At 36.7% G+C, this 16,120-nt stretch overlaps 1 protein-coding gene across 2 annotated transcripts in view; it reads left to right on the forward strand.

Annotated features, from left to right (window-relative positions):
* Positions 1–16,120, forward strand: part of ISY1 (ISY1 spliceosome associated protein) — a 38,920-nt gene that overhangs the window by 20,857 nt on the left and 1,943 nt on the right. Inside the window, exons 6-9 of one of the 2 annotated variants that reach the window (XM_077116369.1) lie at positions 535–647; positions 3,427–3,544; positions 6,618–6,740; positions 8,131–8,252. In XM_077116369.1, coding sequence (XP_076972484.1) covers positions 535–647; positions 3,427–3,544; positions 6,618–6,740; positions 8,131–8,252 — 476 coding nt within the window. The remainder of the gene's footprint in view (positions 1–534; positions 648–3,426; positions 3,545–6,617; positions 6,741–8,130; positions 8,253–16,120) is intronic. The other variant, XM_077116370.1, reaches the window with a different exon arrangement.

The following is a 16,120-nucleotide window of genomic DNA, read 5'->3' on the forward strand; positions in this document are numbered from 1 at the left end:
AAATTTGAATGGGTATTTTTATGTATTAAACCTTTTAAGTGTTAACATCCTTTTTTAAAAAATTATGGTAACATGTATACAACACAGGATTTTTCATTTTAACCACTTTCATGTATACAGTTCAGTGAGATTAAATGAATTTACAGTATTTTGCCACCATCGCTATCGTCCATTACCAAAAGTTTTTTGTCACACTTAACAGAAACTCTGTAGCCATTAAGCAAGTACCCCTCTGGTAACTTAAAATTTACTTTTTGTCTCTGAATTTGCTTATTCTAGGTACTTCATATATCAGAATCATTTACCTATCCTTTTTTGTCTGGCTTATTTTGCTTAACATATTGTCTGCAAGGTTCATCCATGTAGTAGCATGTATCAGAACTTCATTCCATTTTAGGGCTGAATAATTTTCCAGTTGTGTATATATACCACATTTAATTATCCATGCATCTTTTGGTGGTTGACATTCATTTTTAAGGTATGATATTGAGTGGTATTGGAAGAAATAATATCATCAATGTTTTTCTTTTATAGCTGGTTTAGGTGAATTCCGAATTCGTGACCTAAATGATGAAATCAACAAACTGCTAAGAGAGAAAGGACACTGGGAGGTCCGGATAAAGGAGCTGGGTGGCCCTGATTATGGGGTAAGCAAACAGAGGCCCTAGTGTTTTTGGTGTGTAATCTGGCGAGCTTTTTGGTAGACCAGGATACTTCTGTCTTTGAATTCCCTGTAGCCCTCAGCCCATATCTGCCACAGGGTAGGTACTCAAGAAATGAAAGAAGGCTTGAAAAGTGCCTCAGAAAAGGGTGGATAGGGTAACATGTAAAAAGTTCACAGCCCAGAGCTCAGGTAGATAGGGCATATGAGTTTAACAGCCTGATGCTCTTGAATAAGTTTTAACTTAGTCTCTGTGTCTCAGTTTCCTTTTCTCTAAAATGGTCATGGCCTCCCCACATAACCGCTCTGAGTCCAGAGTTGGGTATGGCTGTTTGTTGGCTTCTTCACCTGACAGAGCCTCAAGCATACTGAATTCCTTCCCTTCTTTGGACTTTTATAAATGTAATAATCGACAACAGTGGCTTTCAAACTTATTGGATCTTCACCCTTTTTAAACACAAACACACACCCAGGCACACCTTATATCACAACCCAGTACACATTAAAAAATTGCTGAAAAAATGTTATCATGATGTGCTTTGATTCTTCTCTTCTGTTCTATGTTGATTTTTTTTTAATGATGGTTGTGCTACATTTAGTTGATTTCATGACCCACTAATGTGACTTGGCTTTGAGAAACATTGTTCCAGAATTTCGCCGTTGACTCATTTGTGAGGAGACCTATCTCAGATAATTTGAACCAGTGGCCTCCAATCAGTGGGCTGTAATATGTTATATAAGAAATACATGCTGTTTTTCTATGCGGTGGTCTTTTCATCTTTATCAAAGTCTCACACAATTTTCTGAATTGATGCAAATGTTCTAAAAAATGATCATGATGATGAATGTGCAACTATGTGATGATGTTGTGAATTACAATTTATATATGTAGAACGGAATGATCATATGTTAAGAATGTTTGTTTCTTTCTTGTCATATATATTTTTTTAATTTAAAAATTAGTAAAAATATTTTACAAAAGCAAAGAAAAAAAGCAGTCTCACACAACCCCCAAGTCTCACTTTAGTACCTGGCATAAAAATGAATTACTTATTTTTCCCATTGCAGAAAGAAAGGCACTCATGTTTCTTGAGAACATATTCTGTTCTAGGAACTGTACTGGGAACTTTCTTATAATCATTGTCTCACAGAACCTCTCCAGCAGTTCTATGAAGGAGGTTTTATTGTTCCTGTCAGACTATTTAAAGTAATGCAGAATTTTATTAACCTTCCTAGACAAGTGACCTGTCTCAGGATTAACAAATCTAATATGTAAAATATGCTGAAGTTCTACCACCCAGATTTAGTACTTTATAATGTTTTTGTGTATTTCCTTCTAGACTTTTTTAATGCCTAAGATTTTTTTCATTTCCTCAATATAAAAGTTATCTGTTGGTGTAGAAAATTTTTGGAGTTCAGAAAACTTTATAGAACAGGTTTTAGTCATAATTCCATTACCTAGATGCAACCACTAGGATATTTCCTCCCATTGTTTTTCTCTGGATGCTTTTTTCATCACTGAGATCATTCTCACTGCACGTAAAGTTTTGGTTCCAGGTTTTTTCTTTTTTCTCAAAATGGTAACTTTAATTACATAAATAGGATGTACTTTTTACAAACAAGAAAAATGTATAAAAAACATAAAAATTACAAAATATATATTACCATACCCTGCAAAAACCACTGTTAACGTTTTCTAATTATCTTTATAGATAATTTTCTTTATAGAAATACAGAATTTTCTCTCTGTGTGTATATATATATATGCTTGTGTTTATGGAAATCAGTTCGTATTCTAACTACATACTCTGTTCTCTTAGTATATCAGGAATATATTTCATGTCAGTAATCATTCTTGTCATCATTTTAAAAAAACTTTTCAAACTCACAAAAAGTCACAAAAATAATACAGAGAATTCCCACACACCCTGTACAGAGAGATTCACCAGTTTTAACCAGTTTAATTTCCTGAACCGTTTGAAGGTAGGTTGAATATTCATCCAGCTGTTTTACCCTGAAATACTTCTGTGTGTATTTCCTAAGGATAGGAATGTTCTCTAATGTAACCATGATAGAATTATCAAATGTAAGAAATTTAACTTTGATATAATAATTTCAACTAATCTACGTCCACATGAGAGTTTTACCCCTTCTAGTACAGGACCCAGTCTGGGCTTACAGATTACATTTAGTGGTTGACATCCTAATTTTTAATGGATAGAACTCAATTTTCTGGGTGTATTTGATTTGTTTTATACTGATTCTCATTTAGGTTGTTTGCATTTTCTTTTCTTTTTGGCTTTTGTCACATAACATCATATCATAATAATTTTTCTAAGTCAATATAAGAGTTTCTTAAGAGCCATCATTTTTAAAGTTCGGAAAACTTTAAAATAAATATAAGTATAATTTACTTAAATCATCCCCCTGCTGTTAGAGATTTAGGTGAATTTTTAAAGGATGAAAGAATGTGTGTGGGGTAGGCCATGCCGGAGACCCAGGTTCGGTTCCTGGTGCCTGCCCATGCAAAAAAAAGAATGTGTACGGTACAAGAGTAGCTCAGTGGTAGAATTCTCGTCTGACATTCAGGAGACTTAGGTTCAATTCCTAGAGCCTGCCCATGCCAAAAAAAAGGATGTGTAAAATTGTTCTTTGTACATAAATATTTTCCAGGTTTAACATTATTATCTTAAAATAGCTTTACATATGTGAAACTTGTGAGTTTAAGGATCAGACCTATTTTCTTTTCTTTCCCTCACAATAAGAAAGTTGGCCCTAAAATGCTGGATCATGAAGGGAAAGAAGTCCCAGGAAACCGAGGTTACAAATACTTTGGAGCAGCAAAAGATTTGCCTGGTGTTAGAGAACTATTTGAAAAAGAACGTAAGTAACTAATGCTTGTGAAGATTTAACCTGTAATTATTGGTAATGAATAACTATGCTATACGCTAAATGCTTTTCCAGTATAATTTACTAGCTGTCCTACAACCCTGTAGTGCAGGAATTATTCTTCTCAGTTTTTACATGAGAAGCCTCAAGCCCCAGGATTTGAATTCACAGACCTGGAGCCACATAGTTGGGCGTGGAAAGTGAATGCACAATTGCCTGGAGCCAAATTTCATGCTCTTTGCAGACACCAATCTGTCAATCTGGGTAAGGAATTTCCTTATTTGAAGTTTCTCAAAACTATGGGGATACAAGGGACAGGCTCTAAAGTTCATTAAATCAGGTTCAAATAAAATCCTGGGCAAAGAAGTGTAACAAATAAGGCATCAGTGGCTGCGAGAGTTCAAATAGACTACCCTGGAGGTCACTCTTATGCAGGCTTCAGTTAGACATTGCTACCTACCATTATTTGCCAACCCCCAACCAAAACCATTCCAGCCAATCCTAAAGAACACCTAGGGCAATATATAAGATTCTACAAAGGTTCCATGCACTAGTGTAACTTTCCAGAAACCTACAACCTCCAGATGGGTCCCTAGACCATATAAGTCCTGAAACCTAGAGGACCTAGCCTCTCCAGAACATCAGATAGTTCTATCTCCCTACCCCATATCATTGACAGCCCCTTCCAACATGAAAAAGTTAGAATGGTCATAGCCCAAATACCCCTAAAGAGTGGGATAGAAAGATCAAAGGTGATGGTGGAGTTATATAGAGAAGGTAGGGTTTAACAAATGAGTATGACTACTGAATCATTATACTTCCTAAAATTGTGAAATTGTAACCCATACCAAACTCTGAAATCTGCTCTGCAGCTAATTGTGCTGTGCTTTGAAATTTATTGCTTTTTTGTATATATGTTATTTTTCACAAAAGAAGAAAAAAAGTCAATTGTGAACATAAAAAAATATATTTTCCTTCTAGCCTCCAGTGTTCTGGAGCAGCTAGAAGGAAAAATCTGAGAGGATCATATGGTAACCCATGACAAGGTCTGGGATCTGTCCTGTAACCACTTGTTGAACAGTGCTTTGAAAACTACTTTTTTATTTCTTTGCTTTGTATATATGTTATACAATTAAAAAAATTAATTCAAGGAGGTCAATGAAAAAAAAAATCCTGGGCAAGATGCCAGTATGCAAAAATGGATCACAGGGAGCCATCCTGTGTGAATCAAAATTAGGAACCTTCACCTGTCCTCCCTTTTTTACCCTTCTAGTTTCTACAGTGGCTCTTGGGAACTTCGTTTCAACCTTGAGGCTTTCAAAAATACAATCTGAAACCACTGGTCTAGAGTTTTAGTGTATTTTGATTTACTATTTAGGAAAATAGTTTAAACACTTTAAAGAAAAAAATGAAAAGCAGCGAATGATGCCAGTATTATCACCACTGTTCTCATTTTAATATATTTCCTTCCTATCGGTTTTCCTGTTTTTTAAAAAGTATGGTTCTATTTTTACTAAATCCTGCTTCTTTTAAAATTCATTCTGCAAAAACTGTTTTTTTAATACTTCATTACCATTATTTAAAAGTGACTCAAAATTTAAATATCATACCATTAATTATGAAAGCAATACATTTTCATTACAGAAAGGTTGTAAAATACAGCAAATCAGAAAAATAAATCACCCGTATTTTCACAACTTGATGATGATTGTTAACATGTGGCATACTTCCCTCCAGTTTTTAAGGATTGTGAGGGGAGCTCGTAGATTGAGATTATGCTGTGTATGGTGCTCTTTATTTTATTCTACTCAGATTTTTCTTTTAATAAGAAAATATATGTCAGTCTTTCTTAATATAATTCAGATCATGCAGACAGAGCTAAAGTCCTCTGGATCCTCCAGGCCCAGTTTCCCTGCTAGAGGCTACCATCATATTCTGTCTGGTGCCTCCAGGCCTTTTTCCGTGCATTTACAGGCTTATCCGTTACTTAAGTTTGGCTTCAGGAGTCCAGGTCATGCTCTTTCTGGGTTCTAGTTTTAGTGTCCACCATGTGAGATTTCTCTGCCTGGCTCTCTGCTTTTGATGCCAAGTTGTGTATCATTGGCTTTCATCTTACACCCTCTCACAACAGATTTTTTCCCCCCCAAAGTCATTCAAACAAAATTCCCAGAACTGAATCTGCTTGGCTCTGATTGACTTACAGGTCCATCCTTCAGCCAGTCCCTGTGGCCATGTGCCAGGCCCTGGGTCTGGCCAACATGGTCTCACCACTCAAAGGACATGGACTGAGAGGGGCAGAAAGGTGGATAAAGATGCTTTTAACCACCAGAGTGGGAATGAATGAGGGCCTGCCCTCAAACAGCGACTGTCCCATACCTGTTGGGTTGGATGTCTTGTTGTGAAGAAAAAAAGAAACTAGGAACAGTGTTCCATTGATATCCTTCCATATTTTGCTTACAACTGTCTTAGTGGATATAGAGTTAAAAGAGTATCATGGTATAGATTAACCATACATTACATAACCATCCCTTCTTCATCGGCAACCTTTATTCTGGGTAGTCTAAAAATATTTTCTTCAACTGTTTCTCATTTGTCTTTTTTGTCTGTTTGGGTTTTTTGTCTTAGCTATATATTTATGTTTTCCCATAATTTTTTTTTCATTGAACATCATAGCATTTCCCATGTTGTTGAAATACTTTGTGAAACAGCTCTATAGGGGCTATAGAATATCCCATCCATGTTCATCCTGCAGTTTACAACCCTAGATTATTCCTAAATTTTAACTTTTATAAATAATGCTGTGGTGTACATCCTTTATCCACAAAGCTTTTGCTGGTTGTGTTTTGTTTTGTTTTATTGTTTGTTTTGTTTTCTAATTAGGTCAAAAATTTAAGCACTAATTTAAAAAAGGGTGGTATCACTCTATAATCCCATTAGTAGTATTTAAGTGCCTATTTCAGTGTATCTTCATGAATATACCATATGACTGCATAACATTGAACAGGGAGAAGGCTTTAGTGTGAATGTGACTTGGGAAATTTAGCTAAGTTGATGCTATTTCTCTTAGCTCTTCCCCCTCCACGAAAGACACGGGCTGAGCTCATGAAGGCAATTGATTTTGAGTACTACGGTTACCTTGATGAAGATGACGGTGTTATTGTACCTTTGGAACAAGAGTATGAAAAGAAACGTAGGTCAATGGGCATTGCATTTCCTTACAAATCTGATTTCGAATTTGCTCCTTTGAAAAGAGTTTTAAAGTAGTGCTTTGGGGTGGTGTGACGATGGCTCAGTGGCAGAATTCCTGCCTATCATGCTGGAGACCTGGGTTTGATACCTGGTGCCTGCACATGCCAAAAAACAACAACAACAGTACTTTGGGCCAGAAGGGAGTTTTCTTTGTTGTCAGTGGTCTTCAGAATGCGTGAAGTTATTACCTCCCTCCCACACTGTGAGGCAGGGTTTGAGACAGTCAGGGCTATCATGGGCCTGAGTGGCAGGTGTGGGGAAGCCACCCAGAGCCACATCTGATCTGCCTAGTGTTTAGTGCTTATTTAGAGACTGGAATAAATAGCATTTAGATTCATTCCCAGGCTGACCTCTCTTGAAGTCATGTGGTGGTGCTAGTTTAGCAGCATGTATATCTGCTTTAAACACAACTCCAGGGTCACCCCCAGAGCAGCAATGGGCAGCACTTTCTGAGCACTTTCTCAAGGCCGGGACACTGTGCTGGGCATTTTACGGGCATTCTTTGGAAGCCTCATGACAGCCCTGTGAGGAATATGTGATTGTGACTCCCCATCTTACACAAGCAGCTAGGACTGGGAATCAGATTGTCCAGTTCACTCTATCTCTGCTTCCTTCACTTTCCAGTGAGTGTGTCCAGAACCCACTCAGGTTATTGAACTGGAAAAGATCTGAGGACATTCCTTAGGGGGCTGGTAAGGGACCCAAGCAGGTACTTTTACACCAATGTTCACAGTAGTATGATTCACAGGAGTCACAAGTGAAAGCAACCTGTATGTCCCTCAGCCAATGAGTGAATATACAAAATGTGGTCTATTTATACAATAGAATTTTAATTAGCTGTAAAAAGGAATTAGGTTCTGGTGCCTGCTGCTGCATGGATGTTGAAGACACTATGCTAAGTGAAATAAGGCAGACAAAAAAGCAACTATTGTATGATTTCACTTACATGAAATATCTAGAATAAGGAAATTCATAGAGACAGAAATTAGACTTGAAGAGTACCAGGAACTGTGGGGAGGGTAACACTGAATTGTATACTCGAAAGTGGTTAAAATGGGGATTTTATGTTATATAGATGTTATAATATAAATTATAAAAACAACCAAAACCCACAAATAAACAAAAATAAACATTTAAATTTTAAGTCTGCCTTGTAGAAAATTAAAGTTGGAGCTGTGATAAGACCTGACCACCCCTCACATCCATTTCGCACCACCAGGGCAGAATTAATGGGTCCTTTTCTAGGGGAGATCTCTTGGCTTTCCCCTGCCTAGTGTTTAGGGCTTATTTAGAAACTGGAATAAATAACATCTGCTTTCTCTTGTCTTTAGTCAGAGCCGAATTAGTGGAGAAATGGAAAGTTGAAAGAGAGGCCCGGCTGGCAAGAGGAGAAAAAGAAGAAGAGGAGGAAGAGGAAGAAGAGATCAACATATATGCTGTCAACGAGGAGGAGGTACTGGGGCTGGAAATGAGGCGTCTCCTCTGGGGTTCACCATCCTTTGCGATGAGCTAAGTTCTGGTTTCAGGGTAGAATGGTAGGAAAGAAGCGTGTTTGGTAAATGACGGATCGGGGTTCAAAGCCCAGCTCTGCCCTTACTTCCAGCCTAGTCCTCTGCTTCCTCTCCTGGAAGATGAATATGAAAATCACCTTTCAGGATTATAGGGAAGGTTTCAGAGAAGAATGGCTGTGGAAATACGTTGTGACTCTGCCTAACACCAGAGGTTATTTCTTTACTTATTAGAGTTGTAACTCTACCTTACACCAGAGGTTGTTTCTTTACTTGTTAGAGATGGACTCTTCTGAGATAGTGGAATTGGGGTCACAAAAACATTTGAGGCTGTATGAGGGTTTTGTTTTTTATTTCGTATGCTGTATGTCAGGTTCACATCTCATTCTTTTTCCATGTGAGTATCCCATTATTGCAGTACTATTTGTTGAATTTTGCTTGGCAGGTTATTTGTTTGTTTGTATTGGGGGGAAGAGAGCTACATGGTCTGGGAGTACCTGCAAAGGTTCTCCCCCCAGGGAAGGGACCTTTCAGCTGAGATTTGAAAGATGAGGGGGAGTTGATTAAGTACAAAAGAGAGGGAGAGTGTTCTAGGCAGAGGGAATGGCAAGTGCAAAGGCTATGTGTGCCAAAAGATACTGTGGTAAGTGTGAAGGGCAAAAAGCAGGCCAGAGTGGTTGGAACACAGACGGCAGGTGCTTGGTGTGTGAAGAGGCAACTTTTTATTTTGAAAAAATTATACATTTACAGGAAGTTGCAAAGACCGAGGTCCCACATCCCTTTCACCCATTTTCTCCGAGTAGTTACATCTACATAGCTGCAGCACAGTATCAAAACTAGAAAATTGACATTGGTACTATGAGTGTATACAGGTCTAAGCCATTTCATCACATGTGCAGATTGGTGTAGCTATCGCTGCAGTCCAGACAGAGAACATCACTACAAATTCTCCTTCATGCTACCCCATTATAGTCACAGCTACCTCCCTCCCTGCACCATTCTTGACCCCTGGCAACCACTAGTCTGCTGTCCATTTCTATAATTTTGTCATTTTGAAAATTTTGTAATAATAGAATGGTCTTGATACTCAGCATAATGCCCTATAGGTCTGTCTAAATTGCCAGGCATCGATAATGTGTTCCTTATTTATTGCTGAGTAGTATTCCCAATAAAGAAAAGTACACGAGTCATAAGCATGCATTTCAGTGCATTTCCACAGAGTGAACATATCCACAGAGAAAGTGCCAAATGAAGAACCATGACCAGCACCCTAGAAGTTCCCCTCCTGCCCTGGTGTTGCTCTCCTGACCTCTAATAACCAATTACTTTTACTTGTTTCTGAACTTCTCATATAAACAGAGTAATGCATACTCTTTTGTGCTTGATGTTCACAGTATTTGTTTTGTGTCCAGCATGGGGCTTTGACAAATATTGCTGTGGATGTCGTTTGTATACATCTTGTATGCATCTTTGGAGGACAGAGGCAGTCATTTCTGATGCGTACACTGAAGAGTAGAAATACCAAATCATGGGGATAGGTACATATTTAGTTTTATTAAATACAGCCAAACAGTTTTCCAGAAGTGCAGCAAACAGATTCAAGAAATTTAAGATTAATATCAAGCTTACAGCCTAATCCAGTTTTTTCATATGTCCCAATAATACTTTTTTTTTAAGAGAGAGAAGTTGTAGATTTACAGAAAAAATCATGGATAAAGTACGAAGCTTGCACATACTCCCTCCTTACACATGTGGTTTTCCCTATTAACACTTAGCATTAGTGTGGTTTTTTGTTATAATTGATGAAACAATATTATTACACTTACACTGTTAACTTTATACTGTACTTTACATTAGGGTCACTGTTTTTGTTGTATAGTTCTATGGTTTTAAAAAAATTTTATTCTAGTAACATATATACAACCTAAAATTTCCCATTTTAACTACTTTCAAATTATAATTCAGTGGTGTAAATTACATTTCCAATGTTGTGCTAGCATTACCACCATCCTTTAACAAAATTTTCCATCATCCCAAACAGAAATTATACCAATTAAGCATTAACGCCCCATTCTCTGCCCTCACCCCAGCAACCCAGTAACCTGTATTCTAGTTTCTATCTCTGTGAATTTACGTATTCTAATTATTTCATGTTAGTGAGATCTAATTATTTCATGTTAGTAAGATCAATATTGTCCTTTTGTGTTGGCTTATTTATCTTAACATGATGTCTTTAAGATTTATCCATATTGTAGCATGGATCAGAACTTCATTCCTTTTACACCTGAATAATATTCCCTTGTATATTATACCATATTGTGTTTATTCATTCATTGGTTGATGAACACTTGGGTTGTTTCCATCTTTTTGCGATTGTGAATAATGCTGCTATGAACAGTGGTATTCAGATATCTGTTGGAGACCCTGCTTTCAGTTCTTTTGGGCATATACCTAGTAGTGGGATTGCTGGGTCATATGGTAATTCTATACTTAACTTTCTGAGACTCTGCCAACTGTCTTCCATAGCAGATATACCATTTTACATTCCCACTAATGAAGAATGAAGGCTGTTCCTAACATCCTCTCCAGTACTTCTTGTCTTCCTTTTTTAATAGCAGCCATTCTAATGGGTGTAAATGACATATTGTGTTTTTAATTTATGTTTCCCTAATAACATATGATGTTGAATATCTTTTCCTGTGCTTATTGGCCATTTGTATATCGTCTGGGGCAAAATATTTCTTCAAGTCTTTTTCCTATTTTTTAATTAGGTAGTTTGTCATTTTATTGTAGAGTCGTAGGATTTTTAAAAATGTATTCTGGATATTAAACTCTTCACAGATATGTGGTTTTTAAAATATTTTCTCTCATTCTGTAGGTTGTCTTTTCAGTTTTATGATGAAGTCCTTTGATGAACAGAGATTTTTAATTTTGATGAAGACCCATTTAAAAAAATATATTTTGGGGCAGGCCACAGTGTCTCAGCAGACAGAGTTCTCGCCTGCCATGCCAGAGACCTGGGTTTGATTCCCAGTGCCTGCCCATGCAAAAAAAAAAAAATATATATATATATATATATATATATATAGACACATTTTCACATACATACATTCCATTACATGGTGTACTATTGATATCAGTGGCTCATATCATCACATAATTGTGAATTCATCAACATGATCGTTTTTTAGAACATTTCTATCACTCTAGAAAAAGAAATGAAAAACTCATACATACCATACCCTATACCTCTCCCTCTCATTGACCACTAGTATTTCCATCTACCTAATTTATTTTACCCATTATGTCCCCTATTATTTATTTATTTTTATCGATGTTTTTTTACTCATCTGTCCATACCCTGGATAAAAGGAGCATCAGACACAAGGTTTTCACTTATATTATAAACATTATATATTTATACAATGTGTTTGAGAATCAAGGCTACTGGAATACGACTCAATAGTTTCAAGTACTTCCCTCCAGCTACTCCAATACACTATAAACTAAAAAGAGATATCTATATAATGCATAAAAATAACCTCCAGGGGGCGGGCCACAGTGGCTCAGCAGGCAAGAATGCTTGCCTGCCATACCAGAGGACCCGGGTTCGATTCCCGGTGCCTACCCATGTGAAAAAAATATATAATAATAATAAAAAAAAAATAAATCATAAAATAACCTCCAGGTTAACCTGTCGACTCTGAAATCTCTCAGCCACTGAAATTTTATTTTATCTCATTTTTCTCTCCCCTTTTTGGTCAAGAAGCCTTTCTCAATCCCTTGATGCCAGGTCCTGGCTCATCCTGGGATTCCTACCCCCTGTTGCTAGGGAGATTTACACCCCTGGGAGTCAGAGCCCACAAAGTAGTGAGTTCACCTGCTGAATTGGCTTAGAGAGAGAGGCCAGATCTGAGCAACAAAAGAGGTTCTTTGGGGATAACTCTTAGGCCTAATTTTAAGTAAGCTTAGTCTATCCTTTGCAGGAATAAGTTTCATAGGGATGAACTGCAGGATCAAGGACTTGGCCTATTGATTTGGTTGTCCCCACTGCTTGTGAGAATATCAGAAATTCTCTAAATGAGGAAGCTGAATGTTTCCTCCTTTCTTCCCAGTCCCCCAACGGGACTTTGCAAATATTTCTTTATTCACTGTCCAAATTACTCTGGGATTTATCGGGCATTACACTAACCTGGACAGGCCAACAAAATCTCATGGCCCTATTCAAGATTTCATGTACTTATGGTGTTCAACTAAACTATACTGACCATTCAAATTAAATTAATAAATACACTACCCAAAATATAAACTTTGCACCCAATAAACATCTCTCCCTTTAGTCTCTCACAGAAGTTGAAGTTTTAAGATATGGACGATACTAGTCTTTACCATGTATTCTGATATACCTTAGTCCTATTGATATCAGCTTCATTCATAACTCTATTCGAAGTCTGATCACTTTGATGAAATCCCATTTATCAATTTTTTCTTCTGTTACTCATGTTTTTGGTGAAGTCTAAAAAACCATTGTCTAATACAAGGTTCTGAAGATATTTCTCAGTGTTCAAGGAATTTTATAAAGTTTTGGTCCTTTGATCCATTTTGAGTTAATTATTGTATATGGTGTGAGGAAGGGGTCCTCCTTCATTTTTTGAATATAGATACCCAGTTTTTGCAGCAACATTTATTGAAGAACTGTTCTTTCCTAATTGAGTGGACTTAGCAGTCTTGTCAAGAATCAGTTAGCCATAGATGTGAGGGTTTATTTCTGAACTCTCAATTCAATTCCGTTGATCTATATGTATATCCTTGTGCCTATACCATGCTGTTTTAATTACTGTAGCTTTGTAATATGTTTTAAGATCAAGACATGTGAGTACTCCAACTTTATTCTTCTTTGCAAGATGGTGTGGGCCATCAGGGCCCCTTACTTGTCTATATAATTTTTGTTTGTTTGTTTTTTTTGTCTATATAATTTTGATGATTGGCTTTTCCATTTCTGCAAGGAAAGCTGTTGGAATTTAGATTGGGGTTGTTTTTGAATTTGTAAATGGCTTTGGGTAGAATTGCTATCTTAACAATATTCAGTCTTCCAATCCATGAGCATAGAATGTCCTTCCATTTATTTCAATGTTTGATTTCTTTCAGCAATGTTTTATAATTTTCCATATACAAGTCCTTTATATACTTGGTTAAATTTATTTCTAGATATATGATTTTTTCTTTTTAGAAAAGTTGTAGGTTTACAGAAAAGTCATGCATAAAATACGGAATTTCTGTATAACACTGTATAACACCTTGCATTAGTGTGGTACACTTGTTATAAGTCATGAAAGAATATTTAGTTAATTGTGCTATTAACTATAGCCCATTGTTTACAGTAGGGTTCAGTTTGTTGTCCTACCCTTTTAAAAAATTTTTTATTCTAGTGACCTATATAGAATATAAAATCTCTCCTTTTAACCACATTCAGATATGTAATTCAGTGCTATTAATTATGTTCACAGTATCATCCTGCCACCACCACCATCCATCACCCAACCTTTTTCATCACCCCAAACAGAAATTCTGTACCTATAAAGCAATAACTCCCCATTTCCTCAGCCCCCTAACTTTCTTCTTTATGGATCTGCTTATTCTAGATATTTCATATAAGTGAACTCATTTGGATTGATTGTAAAATTTTAGTAATGGATATGATTTTTTAGATGTTTATGTAAAATAAATTTTTTTTTAATGTCCTCTTTAGGTTGTCCATTACTAGTATATAGAAGCAACACTGATTTTTCACATTGATCTTGTACCCTGCCACTTTGTTGAATTCATATATTAGGTCTAATAGCTTTGTTGTGAATTTTTTAGGATTTTCTATATATAGGATCTTGTTATCTTCAAATAATGAAAATTTTATTTCTTCCTTTCTAATTTGGATACCTTTTGTTTCTTTTTTTTTCTTTTCTTTTTTGCCTAATTTCTCTGGCAAGAAACTTCCAGTATCATGTTGAATAACTGGTGACAGTGGGTTTCCATGTCTTGTTCCTGATGTTAGAGGGAAAGCTTTCAGTCTTTCTCCATTAAGTAGTGGGCTTTTCACATATGCCATTTATCATGTGAAAAGGTTTCCTTCTATTCCTGATTTTCTTAGTTTTTTATCAAGAAAGGATGCTGGATTTCATCAAATGCCTTTTCTGTAACAATTGATATGACCATGTGGTGTTTTTGCTTCGTTCTATTAATGTGGTATATTATTTTAGTTGAATTTCTTATGTTGACACCCAGCCTTGTGTGCCTGGGATAAATGCCACCTGATCTTGCTGTATAATTATTTTAATGTTCTGTTGGATATGGATTGCTAGTATTTTACTGAAAGTTTTTGCTTCTATATTCATGATGGATGTTGGTCTGTAATTTTCTATTTGTGTGATACCTTTATCTGGCTTTGTATTAAGGTGACACTGGCCTCACAGAATGAGTTAAAAAATGTTCACTTTTATTCAGTGTTTTGAACAGTATCAATGTTAATTCTTCTTGGAATATTTGGTGAAATTCACCTGTGTGAAGTTATCTGTTCCTGGGCTTTTCTTTTTGGGGAAGTATTTGATTACTGATTAAATCTCTTGTTATTGGTGTACTGAGATCGATTTCTTCTAGAATTAGTGTCTCTAGGAATTTGTCTATTTCAGCTATGTTTTCTAATATGTTGGTGAAAAATTGTTCATAGTATCCTAAAATCCTTTTGTATTTTTGTGAGGCCTGTACTAATGTTCCTCTTTCATTTCTGATTTATTTTTCATACTTTTCATATCTTTATTGATATTTTCTTTGCATTCATCTGTTGTTTTTCTGATTTCTTTTAGTTCTTTGTCCATATTGTTTATTCTTTGAATATATTTAGAACCATTTCTTAAAGGTCTTTCTGTGGAATATACCAGGTCTCATCCTTCTTGCTCATGGTTGGAATGCTTTAGTCTTCTACATTGCTTGGGCCGTCCCTTCCCAGTTCTTTGTATGTTTATGTGTTTTGCAATCTTTTGTTGAAACTGGGAAGTTTGATATTTTATTGTGTAATTGCTTGAATTTAGACCAAGTTACTGTTCCTTAAGCATGTATCCAGTTTACTAGTATGACAGATATTTTCTCAAAAGCCAGGAGCTATGAAAAAAAAAGGAAGACACCTTTCTCATCTTTGCAGATTGACCTGCGCACGTGTTCTCCTTCAGAGTTTATACATATAATGAATTTAGAGACTAGCTTGAGGTCTAAGCATAGGTACTTTCCTGATCCTTTCTGCACATATGTCTTGTCTTGGGAATCTGCATGGCCCTAGGAATTTCCCCATTTTCACAGATATGAATTTCTTCTCTTCTGTACAAAACAGTTTCCTTGTGGTCTCGGGCACTGTACTTTATGTCCTCTATAGCCAGCAGTTCCTTGCCCTAGGCAGTCACAACTTAACTGCTCTCCCACGTGTTCTGTAGGAGAGCTCTGTGAGCTGCCTTCTACATGCAACACAAGTTTTGGGATTGCAAACCCAGGATGAGTTTCCTGGTTCAGTCCTTCAGGCCACCACCAGACTGACTGGGCCGGATATACATGCTCCCAGTATGTGCAGAAGGTTAACACGGCTCCTTCCAAAACCGGGACCAGGCACCCGCACTGAGAGCATGGGCTGGTTCTGCTCTCAGCATTGGAGGGATGGGGACAGTCCAGCCAGGACGCCATGAGTTCCCACTGTGTTTAAGTTGTCTTTTTTGTGCTTTGGTGCTTACCCTGTTACTACAGTCCTTTGACTTTTCTGTATCTTTGAGAGAGA

This window comes from Tamandua tetradactyla, chromosome 9, assembly GCF_023851605.1.
Source record: "Tamandua tetradactyla isolate mTamTet1 chromosome 9, mTamTet1.pri, whole genome shotgun sequence".
Lineage (NCBI taxonomy): Eukaryota > Metazoa > Chordata > Mammalia > Pilosa > Myrmecophagidae > Tamandua > Tamandua tetradactyla.